This window comes from Camelus ferus, chromosome 34 (assembly GCF_009834535.1).
Source record: "Camelus ferus isolate YT-003-E chromosome 34, BCGSAC_Cfer_1.0, whole genome shotgun sequence".
NCBI classification, from domain to species: Eukaryota; Metazoa; Chordata; class Mammalia; order Artiodactyla; family Camelidae; genus Camelus; species Camelus ferus.
In genome coordinates, this window is record NC_045729.1 from 11,745,234 (window position 1) to 11,759,362 (window position 14,129).

Sequence of the window (14,129 nt, forward strand, 5' to 3'; positions counted from 1 at the left end):
GGAGATAGCACAAAATCTGATTGAAGATTTTATAAGAGTTTAAAAAAATCTTACTAACTTTTCTAACTTTAAATTTGGGGAGCAATGTTGACTCTGTAGTGGAAAATTGTAAACCCTGAATCAGAACGCTGTCCATCCATCACCTTCCTTTCAAGTTAAATAAAACCATATAATGGGTAGGGGTGGCTATATTGGCGTTCAACATTAAATTTAGAAATTAGAGTCTTGTAGTCGTTTCTCAATTAACTTCAGAAATTGGTTTTTGCAGTCAAGGAATTTGATCTCAAGAGCACTTGAAGTTAAATATTTTTTTTTTATTCCGTAGTCTCCAGCTCTCTCTTTGCACCGTGCTGGCTACTATGAACTGCACGTGCTAATGGTTCCATGTTCAGGACCCTGCAGCACCTCTCAGATGTTTAAAACAAAACCCCACACACCTTAATTAATTATACAGAGGCCCTGGCTGTCTCCCCTCTGAATTCTTAAAGTTGAATCCTGGGGTGGAAATTAAACTGGTTAGAGGGGCCCAGAGGGTACATGAAAGAATAAAAGACAAAGCACCTTGATAGGATTTATCACATCTGATACCCTTTTCACCCACAAACTAGGGAGCTATTCCCAGGGAAATCCACAGTTCACTAACTGAGACCCAGGAGAGAGAAATCCCAAAGTCATCTGTTGGTACTAAAACCCAAATCTTCTGACAGATTGACCCTTTTCCCATCACAAACTCTCCAATTTCAGGAGCACCAGGGTACCAGTGGACAGTGATGGCTGCAGGAACCCCTTAAGGGGTGAATGATCTGGTCAAGGGCATTGGTGTCTTCTGGTTTTGGAAAGTTGATCTGGGACTATTTGATCCCTACCTCAAACAGGTGCTTAAGAAAATCATAAAATATTTAAGAAGTGCTTTAAGTTTCAGGAAAGTAACGTTCCAGGCGGCAGAAATGGGAAATGTGTTTCAGGTACCAGCTCGCGTCTCCTCGACTCCCCCAAGGTGGCCCACTTCATCCCGGCCTGGCTGTGTGTGAACACCTAAGGATGTCACACGTAGACTTGCCACCTTTCTGTAGCCATGTGTGTTGCTGAGAACAGAGTGATACATTATTCACATGTCCAAGAAGGGACTTAAAGGGGTGAGAGTGAGAAGAGAAGGAGGTAGCAGCAGGGAGGCGAGAAGGGGAGGAAGGGGGGCAAGTGAAAGCTGACAACGCCGGGGAGCCCAAGCTGTTAACCTGCGGGGTCTGGATCTCCTCTGCCGTTCCTCCCGCAAGGCGAACCTGAGACTCGCTGGCCAGCTCTTGCAGAGAACTGTGCCAAGCTCCGCTGTGGCCAGGCCGTCTCGGTGACAAGAGACAGTGGGGAGCAGAGCTGTTCACTTGGCATCCTTCGCCATCACTAAGGTCACTGATCAAATATGAAACTGATCCCACACACATGGCTTCATGAAGATGCTCAGGGAAGAAGGAAGCCAGAGCAAGGGGCAGTGATCAGACACACATGGGCACAGCCTCCTGAAACACACCCGGGAGGTCTCAGGTCAGCCACGCTGCCGCAGTGAAGCAGCCAGCTTGTGTTTACTTTCAATGCAAAACGTTTTCCTTTGTGTATCATCCCATCACCTCTTATTTCTCAGGAAGTGATACAAAGCAACAGGCTTCACGATGCCATCAGTGTCCAGTTTGTCAGCGTTCATGTCACACTACACAGTCAGGTACTGTAACTATACAAAATGCAGAGAATAAAATGTTACTAGTTACATGGGTTAAAATGAAACTGACAGCCCCAAAGAAAACGAAACAGAAAGAAAGCTGTCGGAATCCACAGAGACCCTTGACAATATTACCAAAAAAACAAAAAACAAAAAACAAAAAAAACCAAGCCAAATAATTGTCCTAGCATGCTTCAGTTCATTGCCATAACTTCGTAAGTTCCCAGCTCTTCGGGAGAAAGAAAGTGCGTGTTCACAGCCTACAGTTCGCAAAGAAATAGCTTTTACACGTATGCAGGTCAACGGAAAACAAAACAAGAATGCAAACTCTAGGCACCAAGATTGCTCAGACAGCAACGAAGTCTAAAGAACCTGATTTCCAAGTCTTCTGAACCGGATCTGGTTTGTTGAAAAAAGTCTAGACATTGACATTAGTCTAAGAGGGCCAAGGAAGACACACTTAATTGTTAATAAGGAGAGGGAAAAAAAAACATCAAGAACTAGAACAATTAAGACTTAAATATTTTTCCTACTCTACGTTGAAGCTGAATCCCAGCTTTTCGTATTTGGAAAAGATGAGCAGTTGGTCTGCGGGGAGCAGCCCTCTCTGTTCCCCCAGCCACCCTCTCCGCTCTGACCCGGTAGCCGATGGTGGAGGACAGGTCGCACTGGGAGGATTTCCTTGAAGCAGAATTACCATTTCTCCGTGAATGGCCATTTCTCTTTTTAACAATGAGGTATAATCTGACACTAACAACGCCTGTGCCTTTTCTTGGGCTACTAACTTGATCAACAGTGTGGGCAGAAAACACTCCAACATTCTGGTGAAATCACACACATACAAAAATTATTGCACTTAAAAACAACAACAAACTCAGCCCGACCAGCAAAGGGCCAGTGGAACTCTTCGCAGGTGCTGCCCTTCCTGCCCTTTGCGGAGCGTGTGGACCTTTCTGGAGCCCGGTTGAACTTGGTCCGTTACTGAATGTCCAGAAGTGAGAGAGTCCAAAAGACACTGTAGGCTCTTTAAGGCTAAGTCTTCCGGTGCTTCTATGAGAGAAATGATTTCCTTGGCCACATACTACAAAGCAGGACTCTTTTTAACAAATGGCTAATAGGGCCCCCAAACCACGCTGGAAGCAAGGGGGATGGGTGCACATCACATCCTGTCCTGTGAATGAGAGAGAGAGACGCGGTAAGCAGCCTGGGAGAGCAAATCCGCTCAGCAACAGCTCTGTGGCTGAAGTACAGCCGTCTCCTCCTGACGCCATCACCAGCTCTCATTACACTCAGCCCCACGGCCCACGTGGACGTGGGTTCCCTGTGCGCCTTCCTCTGTGCAAGTCCTCCTCTCTGTGGCTCTGAATGCCCTTCCCTCCACCTGCACTGTCTGTCTTTCTTTATTCTTCATCCTCTGCCTCTTCATGCTTTCTGTCTCTGTTGATGGATGTAAAGGTAAAACACTAATCCTGTCCTGGTACCACTGACCCATATCTTTCCATTTTCCTTCCACAACATACCCCTGTCCTCTCCCCACACTGTCAATGCCCCCCTCCTCTGCCAGCCTCAATATATTCAAACACCTTCCATGCTAGGTTTATTGAACTGAATTAGATTATCCTTTACTTCAGCCAAGATTACTTACACCTCCAAAATCTGATCTCCTAGTGAAAATGTGAGCACAAAGCATTGGTTATGTTATGAATTTTTTTTTTCCATGAAGCAATCAAGTAAGTGCTTGGATGACAGATGAGATCAAGGATTTCAAACCTCTGTTCTCCTGAGACTATTGGCAGCATTGTTTTTCTCCTTCGAGGTGTCTACTTCAGCTCATGTCTTCTTTATAACCCCTTGCATGATGCTTGTAATCAATAAAATAGTTGCATAAAATATCTAGATAAATAGAGTCGGATGGTACTATCCTGATATTGCAGGCACAGATCCAACATCAGAAGAATCCTGGGTTCAGGGCGGAGGGGATGGAGGGCAGGTCTTTAGGAGTTGCAGACCACTCCCACCAACCAAGGCTCACTGACGCGCTATCTGCTTCCATATTTGTCTCTCCCTATGACCACCTCCCTGTGACCACCTCTGTGGAGACAGAGTCCGCACAAATGGTTGCTGCTGCCTTTGGTTGTACCCCTCACTCCCTCTCCCGTTGTTCCAAGTCCAGGTGCCTGTGACGGGCTCTCCTCTACTTACTGCTCCGGATTCTGAACTAGGACTTGCTGACGTTCTCATAGATGACGTCACTGATGCAGAACTGCTGCTTCTTCTTCGTCCACATCAGCTGCACACACTGATGGATGAAAATGTACTGCTCCTGCGCAACAGGAAAAGCACGTTTTAGAGCAGGGTATCTTCGTGCGAATGTGTGCAAAAATGTAATATTTTAATACTTTGGCATTATTAAATACTATGACGTGATGTCAAATAATTCTTATTTATGAAACACAATTTTGTAACTGGGAAATCCACTGAAAATCAACTGTAAAAATATTTTGATTAGTAATAGGGCTTAGACCATCATGACTTAATGCTAAAGACAGTGAATATTCAAACAACTAATCAAGGGGCTATTTTGAAAAAAAAAGTGCATCACCTCATAATACACTGAAAAAATTCTAGGAAATTTAATAAATTAAGCCATAAAAGTATGAAGGAAAATACAGGTTCATTCCTCTCTGATTACTTTAAGGAAGGATTTTTCTAAACGTTCAACAATGAAATAAATTACAAACAAAATTTTCAAACTATTGTATGTAAAAAGCAGTTTAAAAACAGAATAAAATAAAGGGCAAACCAGAAACTAAGAGGCACACAAATATTTTCTACAATTGTGATGAATGTCAACACCCTTATTTTGGTTTAGAAGTCATCGAAATCAGTAACATGCACACTTAAATTGACAAGTAAATAAAATACGCCAACCACTAGACCAAAGGTCCCAGGAAGGCAAGGACTGTGTCTTTTGATTCCTAATGCCTAACACTTAGTTTGTGCTTATTTAATGTTTTTTTAAAGTAAGCTGAGGAAATATTAAAACATATGCAAAAAATGGCCAAGTAATAAAAAATGTAAATTAAAGCAATTGTTTTTCATCTACGTCGCAAAGCTAAAGGAAAAAGTAACATTCGGTGAAGCGTTGAGTCTGTTGAAGCAGTCATTTTTACCTATTGTTGGTGGAGGTACAATTCATAAAATGCTAATAAATGACACTGTGGACAGATAAAAGTAAGCAAGTAGGAAATGATCCAATTTAATGTCCTATTAAAAAGGAGGATGTTTTAAGTAAGCAACGGCATATCTAAAATGAAACATTATTCAGTCTTTAAAACGAGATTTATAGAGTTTTAGGCAATTTGGGATGATCCCCTTAGCACAATGCCGAGAGAAAACAGAATGCAAAATTAGCATATGCGTATAGAGCATTTGAGCTCCATTGTGTGAAAAGTGTGCTTGCCTGAAGGTCGAGTTGAGATCAGCCAAAATACTGAGGGTAGCTGTCTTTATGCCCTGAAGTCAAGGTCATTTCATGATTTCCTTTTTCCTCATTTCCCCAGTTTCTCTCTAAGTAACACCATGATAAGTAACCTTCAAATAAGAACCATTTAAGATAGTCACATGGGATTTCAAGGAGCCTTTCGTGTGACACCCTCACACAAAGGATGAGGTTAGGTACTTCGCACTTCCCTGGGTGGATACCCAGCCTCATTGTATTTTTCAACAAAATTTGGAGAAAATGTTTTCCCTTATTTTGTGACAATGTCACATCAGTAGCTGAGCGTCTCCTTCTTGTCGTGACATGCCCCTCCGTGGTTTCTGGCTCTGTGTCAAGCATGGGGCACCGATAAGATTTCTCAACCCGTAACTGCGCAGTGGCCAAACTTTGTGTCCAAAAAAAAAATTGTAGCTAGGCCACAGAAAAAGTAAATAAAAGACTATTTACAGACACATCTCTGCACGTTCCTGAGAAATCTAAGCCGCGGATCAGGAGGGCTGGCCACTCAAAGCAAGGCCCTAACTGACCTCCAGGGAAAGCCTGTTAGAGGAGAACTAAAGAAAGCCTTGATGAAAACAGCAGAGCGCGCAGGGGAGGCGAAGACCGTCCGCACGTGGCACTTGACAGTTTCAGAGCACTTGTCTAGATGAGCTCAGTTCACCGGGTGTGCACTTTACAATGAACAGTTCATGAATGTTGTCGTTCACACATCACAGAGGAGGGACGGGAGCTCTGAGAGGTGAGGCGAGTTGTACAGTGGTCGTGCTGGGACCCGGGCCTCTTGTGGGGTCAGGCCTGAGGATCCTGCTCTCTGACTACCCCTTGCTGCCCTCATGCAGAGGTCCACACAGCCTGCCTGGTCAGCCGAGAAAGGGGAGGAGGGCGTGTCAAAATCCAGCCCATGCATTGTGTTGCAGGGACCTGAAATGTGCATCTGAGGATGTGGTCAAATCAATCAGTGACTTCTGTTGTTTGGAGAGAGGGGTGGGGTGGTAGGATCAGGGTGATGGGGCAGCCTAGAGGACATAGGAAAATGAGAAACCAGCATGGGCAGTCACCTGCTACACTATATGCTGTGATTTCTATACACGTATAGACTCAGAAATCAACTGGAGACTCATTCTGGCCTCTTGAAAATCATTAGTTTCAAAGAGGTGCTCTGAGATGCTGAAGCTGAAGAAAATATTATTTTTTTACTCTGCTCTTTTCTTATGAACCATCAGTAAACTAGGAGGCGGCAGGGCAAGCGTGTGAATGGGCTCAAGGAGGATGTTAGGAAAATTCTAACGTTCAAAATACAGGTTGAACCACAAAAAGCACAGGAAGGAGGGAAAACAGAGGTAAATAAACGGACAAGATGTTCCAGACATAACTTACAAAAACCAGCACAAATAAATAACTGGAGAGGATCACTGCAAAATCCTGAGGGAACGCAAGAGTGAACCGTAACAGCTGGGAAAAACAAGTAAACTGTAGTGACCTCCGCCTCTTCTGCTGACTTTGAATTTTCCCATGAGAGTCCAGGGAAGGGATATCATACTTTAAAAAAGACTGTGTCCCTGGAGATGTCAACCTAAAATGCTACCATAAACAAAGAAGCAAGCAGAATTTGGGGAAAGAAAGTTGGGGAGAGAACAAAACTGGTTCTCAGCTTGGCAGAAAGTCACATGGTGGCTGCCCTAGTTTCATGGGATCATCCAACCTGAAGGAAGATAATGGTGCTGAAAATTGGATGGAGGGTCTGTCATGTGAAGGTGGTTTTTAAAAGGGGGTTAAGATTCTGTAGTTGGAATGAATGGTGAAAGCAAACAGGCTATAATCAAAGCCTATAAAGTTATAAAGGTTTTAATTAAGCCAATGAGGGCAGACAATTCATCAAATCCAAAATACTTGAAATAAGGAGTGGCTAAGAGCTTCAAAGGAAGCTCGGGGATTAACATACATAATGGGGAGTTTTAATCATATAGTAGGTTATAGATTTATGGAAGTGAAAGCCAAAAATATGGACAGATTCACAAAGCACTGTCTAATCACTAGGTAGTGCGCTTCTCTGGGAAACCAGGACATTTTAAACTTATAACAAGTTCATGTCCCCAGAGCAGTCGGTTAGAAGGCGGCAGGACTGGCATAGGTGGGCTGTTATACTAAGGAAGGGAGGATGCTGTTACAGGACTTAATCCTAATCACCCATGAGCCATCTGAATGGGGAATGAGTTACTCTTCCCAAAGTGCTGTGATCTTGCTGTAGCTCAGAAGTAAACCTTTGGAACGGTTGTGCCCAGCCGTGGTCAGAAGGGAACGGGGAGGTGAGGGAGAAATGTAAAAAGGGTGGGAAAGGGGAACCGGAAGCATGGAGAGACAGCAGCCATTACTGCAGGCTTTTGAGTCACACTGCCATCTAGTGGTGGCTGGTGGGAAAAGCCGGAGGAAGATGAAGGCACCTTTTTTTTTTAACCCCCTGGGAATTGAGTCAGAGGTCAGGCCAGGTTGTGTTGTATCCCACCAGCGTTCCTCCCACACACACTTCTTGAGAAGAAGGATTAGTGTTCACCTAAAGCTAAGAAGTTGCAAGTACGGCTGGGTGACCGGGATTGCGGAGAAGCTATGGTGCTTAGGTTTGGAGCGCACACAGGCGTACGCCGTGCACTGCTGGGCTGATGCCGTCTGCAGGCACCGGCCCCGGGGGTTGCCGCTCCAGCCTGGGTGCATTCTAAAGCTTCAAGGGAGGAGAGGACTTGGGAGAAGAGGAGGAGGAGGCGCACGTAACACTGACAGATGTTTCTGGGGATGCCTTCACATTGTTACAATGATGAATCCACTCTAAATCAAGGAAACTGGTGGCACTGGTAGATTGGGGACTGAAAATCCTTAAAATCAAACGGGGGACAGAAAGCATAAATCCAACCCATGTTATTATCAAAAGTGAACTGGGATAGAGAATCCCACGGGGGACAAACTAATGACAAGCTTATTGAATCAAATCTAGCCTTTTAAATAGAAATTAAATCACATCAACTCCATACCAGATTTGGTGGCATTTACTCAGATGCACTTTTACGTTCACCAAACTCTTAGTCTATTCAAAGAGCTTTATTCCATTATAGATACATCCATGTGTTCTGTATTACTGAAGGGCGTACGACACCAATAAAAGTGCAGGCACTATAAACCGAACAGATTTTCAGAGGCCAGTATCTGTTTCTTTTATACCTTAGAGTAGTTTGAATGCACACAATAAGAATGACAGATGGAAAAATAATTTCGTAGTGATGGTTTTGAAATATGAGATTGAATAATGGAATGTTTTCCCATCAAGGGCAAATTTCAAAATACATATGATTACGTTCCTACCTCTGTCTGTACCATGGACATCCGGTATGACCTCATTTCTGACACCAGCCCAAGGATGTCCACAAACTCATGATCCCGAATGTGCTGCAGGAGCCGGTCCAGGGCAATGAACGTTCCTGTCCGCCCGACTCCAGCGCTGAAAAAGAGGTCCCAACAGTACGTTATTCAGGAAGTGCTTCTATACTGTTGGAAACTAATCGGCCATTCATTAAAAACAAAAAGCCAACAGGTAGCATCACTGAGAAAAAAAGAAGACTAAACTGACAATATTTCCCACTTAGCTGATTTTTAAGTATGCATTGTGGTTGGTGTGTCTCCTAATGGCACAGTTCTGACTCTCACTGCCACCTCCATTTAAGAGGTATGGGTCTGCACTGCCTTCGCCACACCTGCCCCTCCTGCCCCGGGCTCTGTATTCCTGAGGGAAGTAATGATTCCACAGGGAGCCTGCTGGAGAGTTGGTTCCTGCCCTCAGCTTGTTGATACACATAAACAATTCCAGCTTTGTGAGCAGCGTCAGAGGTAAGCCCTCATGCCCAGCTTGAAAGTCTAGTTGGATGCCCACACCCTAGATCGAACTCTGGGGCCACAGTGAGTTGTGTGTCTTCAACCCTGGGTTGAGTTCATCATCCCAGACCTTCCTCAGGGCACATCTGCCCTGCTAGTGAGTGCTGGTCTGCTTCAATCTCCCAGGGACCTTTTAGGTAGTTGCCTGAAAAATCAAATTTAGTCTTTGGACCCAGTCTCTTCCAGTCCCCAAATCCCAGTGCTCAAAGTGTAGAAGTTTGTGGAGTGATATGAGCTGACCAGTTGCCCACCACAGTCCCCAGGGTTGCAGCGAAAGTCAGCTCTTATTTTCCTCCAATCACGCACAGGCTGAAGCGCCAACTGGTTCTAAACTCCGAATTACGATGCAATACGAGAAAAGAGAAATCAAGACGAATTTACACGCCGGATTTGCTGGGAGAGAAATCCAACATGAGAAACCGCGAGTTCAGAGCCCTGGTTTGCTTTTTCTCCCAGACAACTTTCTTCTATCACTTTAATATGATGAGAAAATATATATGTCAACATATAAATACATATACACATATGGCTTATACCAACAAAATGTACATCAAAATTATGAGCCTTAGTTTTGAGATAATAAATGTGTTTCAACCAACAACATCAAAAAGACTTTTAGAACTCCTAGGACTTCTCTTCTCGGATACAATGTTCTGTCTCTGGGTGAACACTCGGGAAGTCACCTCCGGAACTGTTCCTGCATGAAAGAATCCACGAGTCTGACCTCATGGTTGAGCAGCTTTATTTTCTGCTTTTGGAAAAGACCGTTTGGAGACTAGATCATTTCATCTGGCGAGGCAAGGCAAAGACAGCAAGGACAGTCTCCCTAATCAGAAACCTGGTAGTTTATGAAGCATTTTTCCTTCCAGGGAGACACGTAATCTTCCTCTCTCTCCCTCTCTCTCTCTCACTCACACACACACCGCCTAGCCATTCTAGTTCACCGGGCCAAGGTACTAGATCCAGGATTACTGGCTGTCAGTCCCTCCTCTGACATCTTCACCCCATTTCTCTCTCTCCTGTGCAGCAGGAGCACATTGACACCCCCTGTGCTTCTGAGGTTGCATCAACATTTCACAACACTATTGTGTCACATTGATGGATTCTGATGGAGCTTTGTTCACCTGGCAGGAAAGAAGGCTTAAATTCAGAGATAACCCTTTGTGTCAGGAATTAGCATGGTCCTTGATTTTTGATAACGCGATAGATCATGCAGCTCCTTTCATTTCAGCTGTCTGGAAATTTAGAGATAATCTTGAAGAGCAACCTAGCAAGTATGTTTATCTTCATGAGCTGAATGTTTTCATTTCTTCTCCCTTTCAACTTGCTCTTACTTCCATTTCTATAACTCAGGGCTGTGACTGGCTATTTTTAATTTGATCTTGTATTTGGCTGTGTTAGAAACCCCATGGAATCTTTGATGGGATAGGATATCCCATCGTGCTTAAAAGCACGGCCTTAGGAGACGGGTATGCCTGGATTTGAACACTAACTTTTCCATGTTCTCCTTGCATGAACTTGTGCAACGCCCTTGAACTCTCTACTCCTTAGGGCTTTTTAAAATCTGAAAATGGGAATAACAAGATTAATTTTATCAGCTACAAGGTATATGATAGCCATATTGCAAGTAAATTGTGTATCTAGAAAGACATCAGTTAATCAGAAATTTAAAATAATTATAATTCATGTAACTGTTAATGCAATCTGATGGGCATTTATGGGATGGTGGGCAATTTCCTGTATGAAACAAAGCCCTAACAGACAGCACATTTGGTGAGGTTACCTGCAGTGCACGGTCATGGGTCCTTTGCTCTTCGTGGCTTGCTGCCGGACCATGTGTACAAACTGCAGGATACTTTCTGCAGCGTCCGCGGTGGGCACACCGTGATCAGGCCACGCGGTGTAGTTAAAATGCATCACATCCTGCATCTCGTCAGCCTTTGGGAGAAAAGCAAGCGTTAATCTCTCAGTCCACCAGCAGGACGGCTCCAGCCCCCACTGCAGCTCAGAAGCCGCTGCGTAAGGTTACAGTAAAGCCACACCCCACACCCGGTGGGTACACTTCCCTCTCCAGCTCTCGACACTGTGTCTGACACGAAGCAGGCCCTCCAAAAAGGGACTAATTGTCTAAAGCTTCAAATGGCAGGATAAATAGGCTAACCCCTGCCTGTGTAGTGATAAGAGCTTAAGCAGAGCAGGGTTTGCATTCTGGCTCTGCCATGGAGAAGGTGCATCCGCCCTGAGGGATGAGTTAAACGCTAGAAGATGCTGTCGGTACCCGACTTGGGTTCGCTTGGCCAGGCCAAGGTGCTGCCAACAGCATCTATCTAGTGACACCCTCCTCCGCACAGCTGCCTCCCATTAAAGGGAGCTGCTTGGCTGGAAAGTGCCTGAGAGATCGCGTTCTCCGGCTGAGGGCAGTCAATGAGCGACTGACCCTGGGGCACAAAAAGTCAGGATGGGACAACCCTATTGTGTCATTCGTGGGACCTGGCTGAGGCTGAGCCCATGGCTGTGCGTGGCTGCTTCCCTGGGCCATCCTGTACTACTTCTCTTGTTCCCGTACAGATTTTACCCAAGATTACACTTCCGAAAAATCCTCTATATGACAGTCCCTGTCTTGGGCTCTGATGCTAGGGGACCCGAGTCAAAACAAACTCGCTGAACACCAGTTTCCTCTTACTTAGAAGGGTCTAATGAAAGCTAGGGTAGTGTTGTTGCAGGGATTAAGGTGATCATGTTTGTGGAGGGTGGTGCCTGTTCCGTATCATTATCATTGCAACTACCAGGTAATTACTACCGCTCCCTCCCATCAAGCACAGTGCATTTAAGTGGGTGCTTCTGGGAAGGCCAGGAAGTGGGTATGTTTTGTTTATTTCCCTATTCATGTGAACCCAGGCACCAAGTAGACTGTCGTTGCCTCTGACCTGAGTAAATATCAATTAGGATGTGGGTCCTTCAAGAATTATGTTTTCAGACCCTACTAATTTATACACATAAAATTTTATTCTGCTCTTGTTATCAACTGTCAGAAATATTCCAAACCCAACCCTCACAAAGGTATCATGGATCCCCCATCCCTCAAACTTGCTAAGACCCTAGAATCCACCCAGTAGATGGAATACTATATCATGATTTGGAAGAACTTGGTCTGGCTACGAGTTTGGAGCTAAAGTTTAGGTTTTCAGGTATTAAAGAGAAATGGATTTCAAAGAGTCAGTGGTCTTGGGCGAGGTAAAAATTGTAAATGTAAATACATGTAAATAAATAAAAATATAATATTTGTATAAATATAAATAGCACTTCAATTAGACCCACTGTCCCTTTGGCCCAAGGCCATCCATCCCCAGCCATGAGCAGTGCCTCCCTCTCCACGTTCAAGGATTTTTTCTGAGACACATAGAGCATGAACTCTGCCAAGATGCTGGCCATGCTCCCTGCTGTCTTCAGGAAGTATGGCAAGAAAGTAACTCAAGCATAATGAATTGTGCACAATGAATGAATTACTCAACACTATGAGGATTGAAGGCTACTCCATCACCAGATAACTTTGGTTGCTCAAAAAAGTTCATGAAAATGTTTGTTCTTTTCAAATGTGGATCACAGGATGAGCATAAACCTTGTACATTGTAGAACATATACGTGTGTGCATGTGTGTGTATGTATGTATCTTCTAATACAGTTGATCTGAAAATGTATCCAGCTAAAATTCACAAGATGGTTCAAAAACAGGAAAGCTTTAAATGTCATCAGTCTCTCAGCAGCTGCCGTCTCAGTGTCAGATGGGCGATTCTTGTCAGCTGAACAGCAAGGCATGTGCCAGTGGGAACAAACAAGTTTTTGCTGGTTTTTCGTCTCCAGTTCTCATTCAGTTCATGCCAAGTTTCAAGTACTGGGAAGTGACAAATTGGGTGTTATGGTCCTTTTCCTCCTTTCTTATTCAATGAGAAAACCCTGCTGGTTACGTCTTACTTCGCCATTCCAAAATGTCTCTTACCAGGATTTCCTTGTTTATGTAATTTTATCTGATTATACTCTGAAAGATTCCACATATTGAGATGAAGGGAATAAGGAAGTGTATAAGCAAAAAATGAAAAATAAAACAGATAAATGTATTTATTAGCAATGCGCAATGAAGGTAATGTAACCTTTGCAGGAGCTTAAAATTTAGACTCTGTATGTCTATGGCCCAAAGAGGGCACTCTGGGACCAGATGCTTGTAACTACTGTACAAAAACATTACCAGAAAATTCTGTTGTTCATCGTTTTATTCCTGTGTTTCAGGTCCTTTGCATGGTTGCCATTGAAAGGTCATCAATTAAGACCAAGGACAAGAAGCATGATATTTATCATGCAGTGATTGATGTCACCTTCCCTTGTCAAGGGAACAGTCCCTATTTTTGCTTTTTTCTTTTTTTCTTCTAGAGGCATAACCTAGGGAAAGATTTATTCTATTCAAATATATCCCCTATCTGTCTAGCAGTTCATACTGGCTTTGTGGCTAAAATAGCCATGACAGAATGCAGAGTTCAAACGGAATTCTGATTGTCAAATATTTTCTCTGATGGCATAAGTCTGTTGATGTTTTCTCAGTGCTTTATTATTTTTGAAAACTTTCATTCAGTCACTCATTTATCCCTTCCACAAAGATTTATTAAGTGACTAAGGGTTGGGATTACAAGGATTATTAAAACTGGGTACTTGCTTCTGACACGCATGGCATACGGGGCCGGGCAGGGAGGCAGACAGGAGATGAGAGAATTGTAACCAACTACAATGCCCTGTGACGGAGCCATGTACATGAAACCAGAGGAGGGGAGGAATGGGAGAGAGGTCTCTCGAGACTAGGGAAGGGGTGTGACATTTGAGCTAAAACTCTGTGTTTGAGCAGGAATGCGCTTTGGCCATTTCAAAGAGATGGTACACCAAGGAACGGTTTGTTACAGTTACACTGGGATTTGCCTAAATTCTCAGTGTAGCAAAACCATTGTTAACTAC

The 14,129-nt window shown here is 44.0% G+C and overlaps 1 protein-coding gene across 2 annotated transcripts in view; it reads right to left on the minus strand.

Annotated features, from left to right (window-relative positions):
* Positions 1-1,596: 1,596 nt before the first annotated feature.
* PTPRO (protein tyrosine phosphatase receptor type O) overlaps positions 1,597-14,129 on the minus strand; it is a 177,305-nt gene continuing 164,772 nt past the window's right edge. For both annotated transcript variants that reach the window (XM_032473092.1, XM_032473093.1), the window contains 4 exons: positions 10,915-11,069; positions 8,565-8,700; positions 3,914-4,034; positions 1,597-2,882 (listed from right to left, as the gene is read on the minus strand). In XM_032473092.1, the coding sequence (XP_032328983.1) occupies positions 3,930-4,034; positions 8,565-8,700; positions 10,915-11,069 (396 nt within the window). In that variant the 3' untranslated portion in view covers positions 1,597-2,882; positions 3,914-3,929. The remainder of the gene's footprint in view (positions 2,883-3,913; positions 4,035-8,564; positions 8,701-10,914; positions 11,070-14,129) is intronic.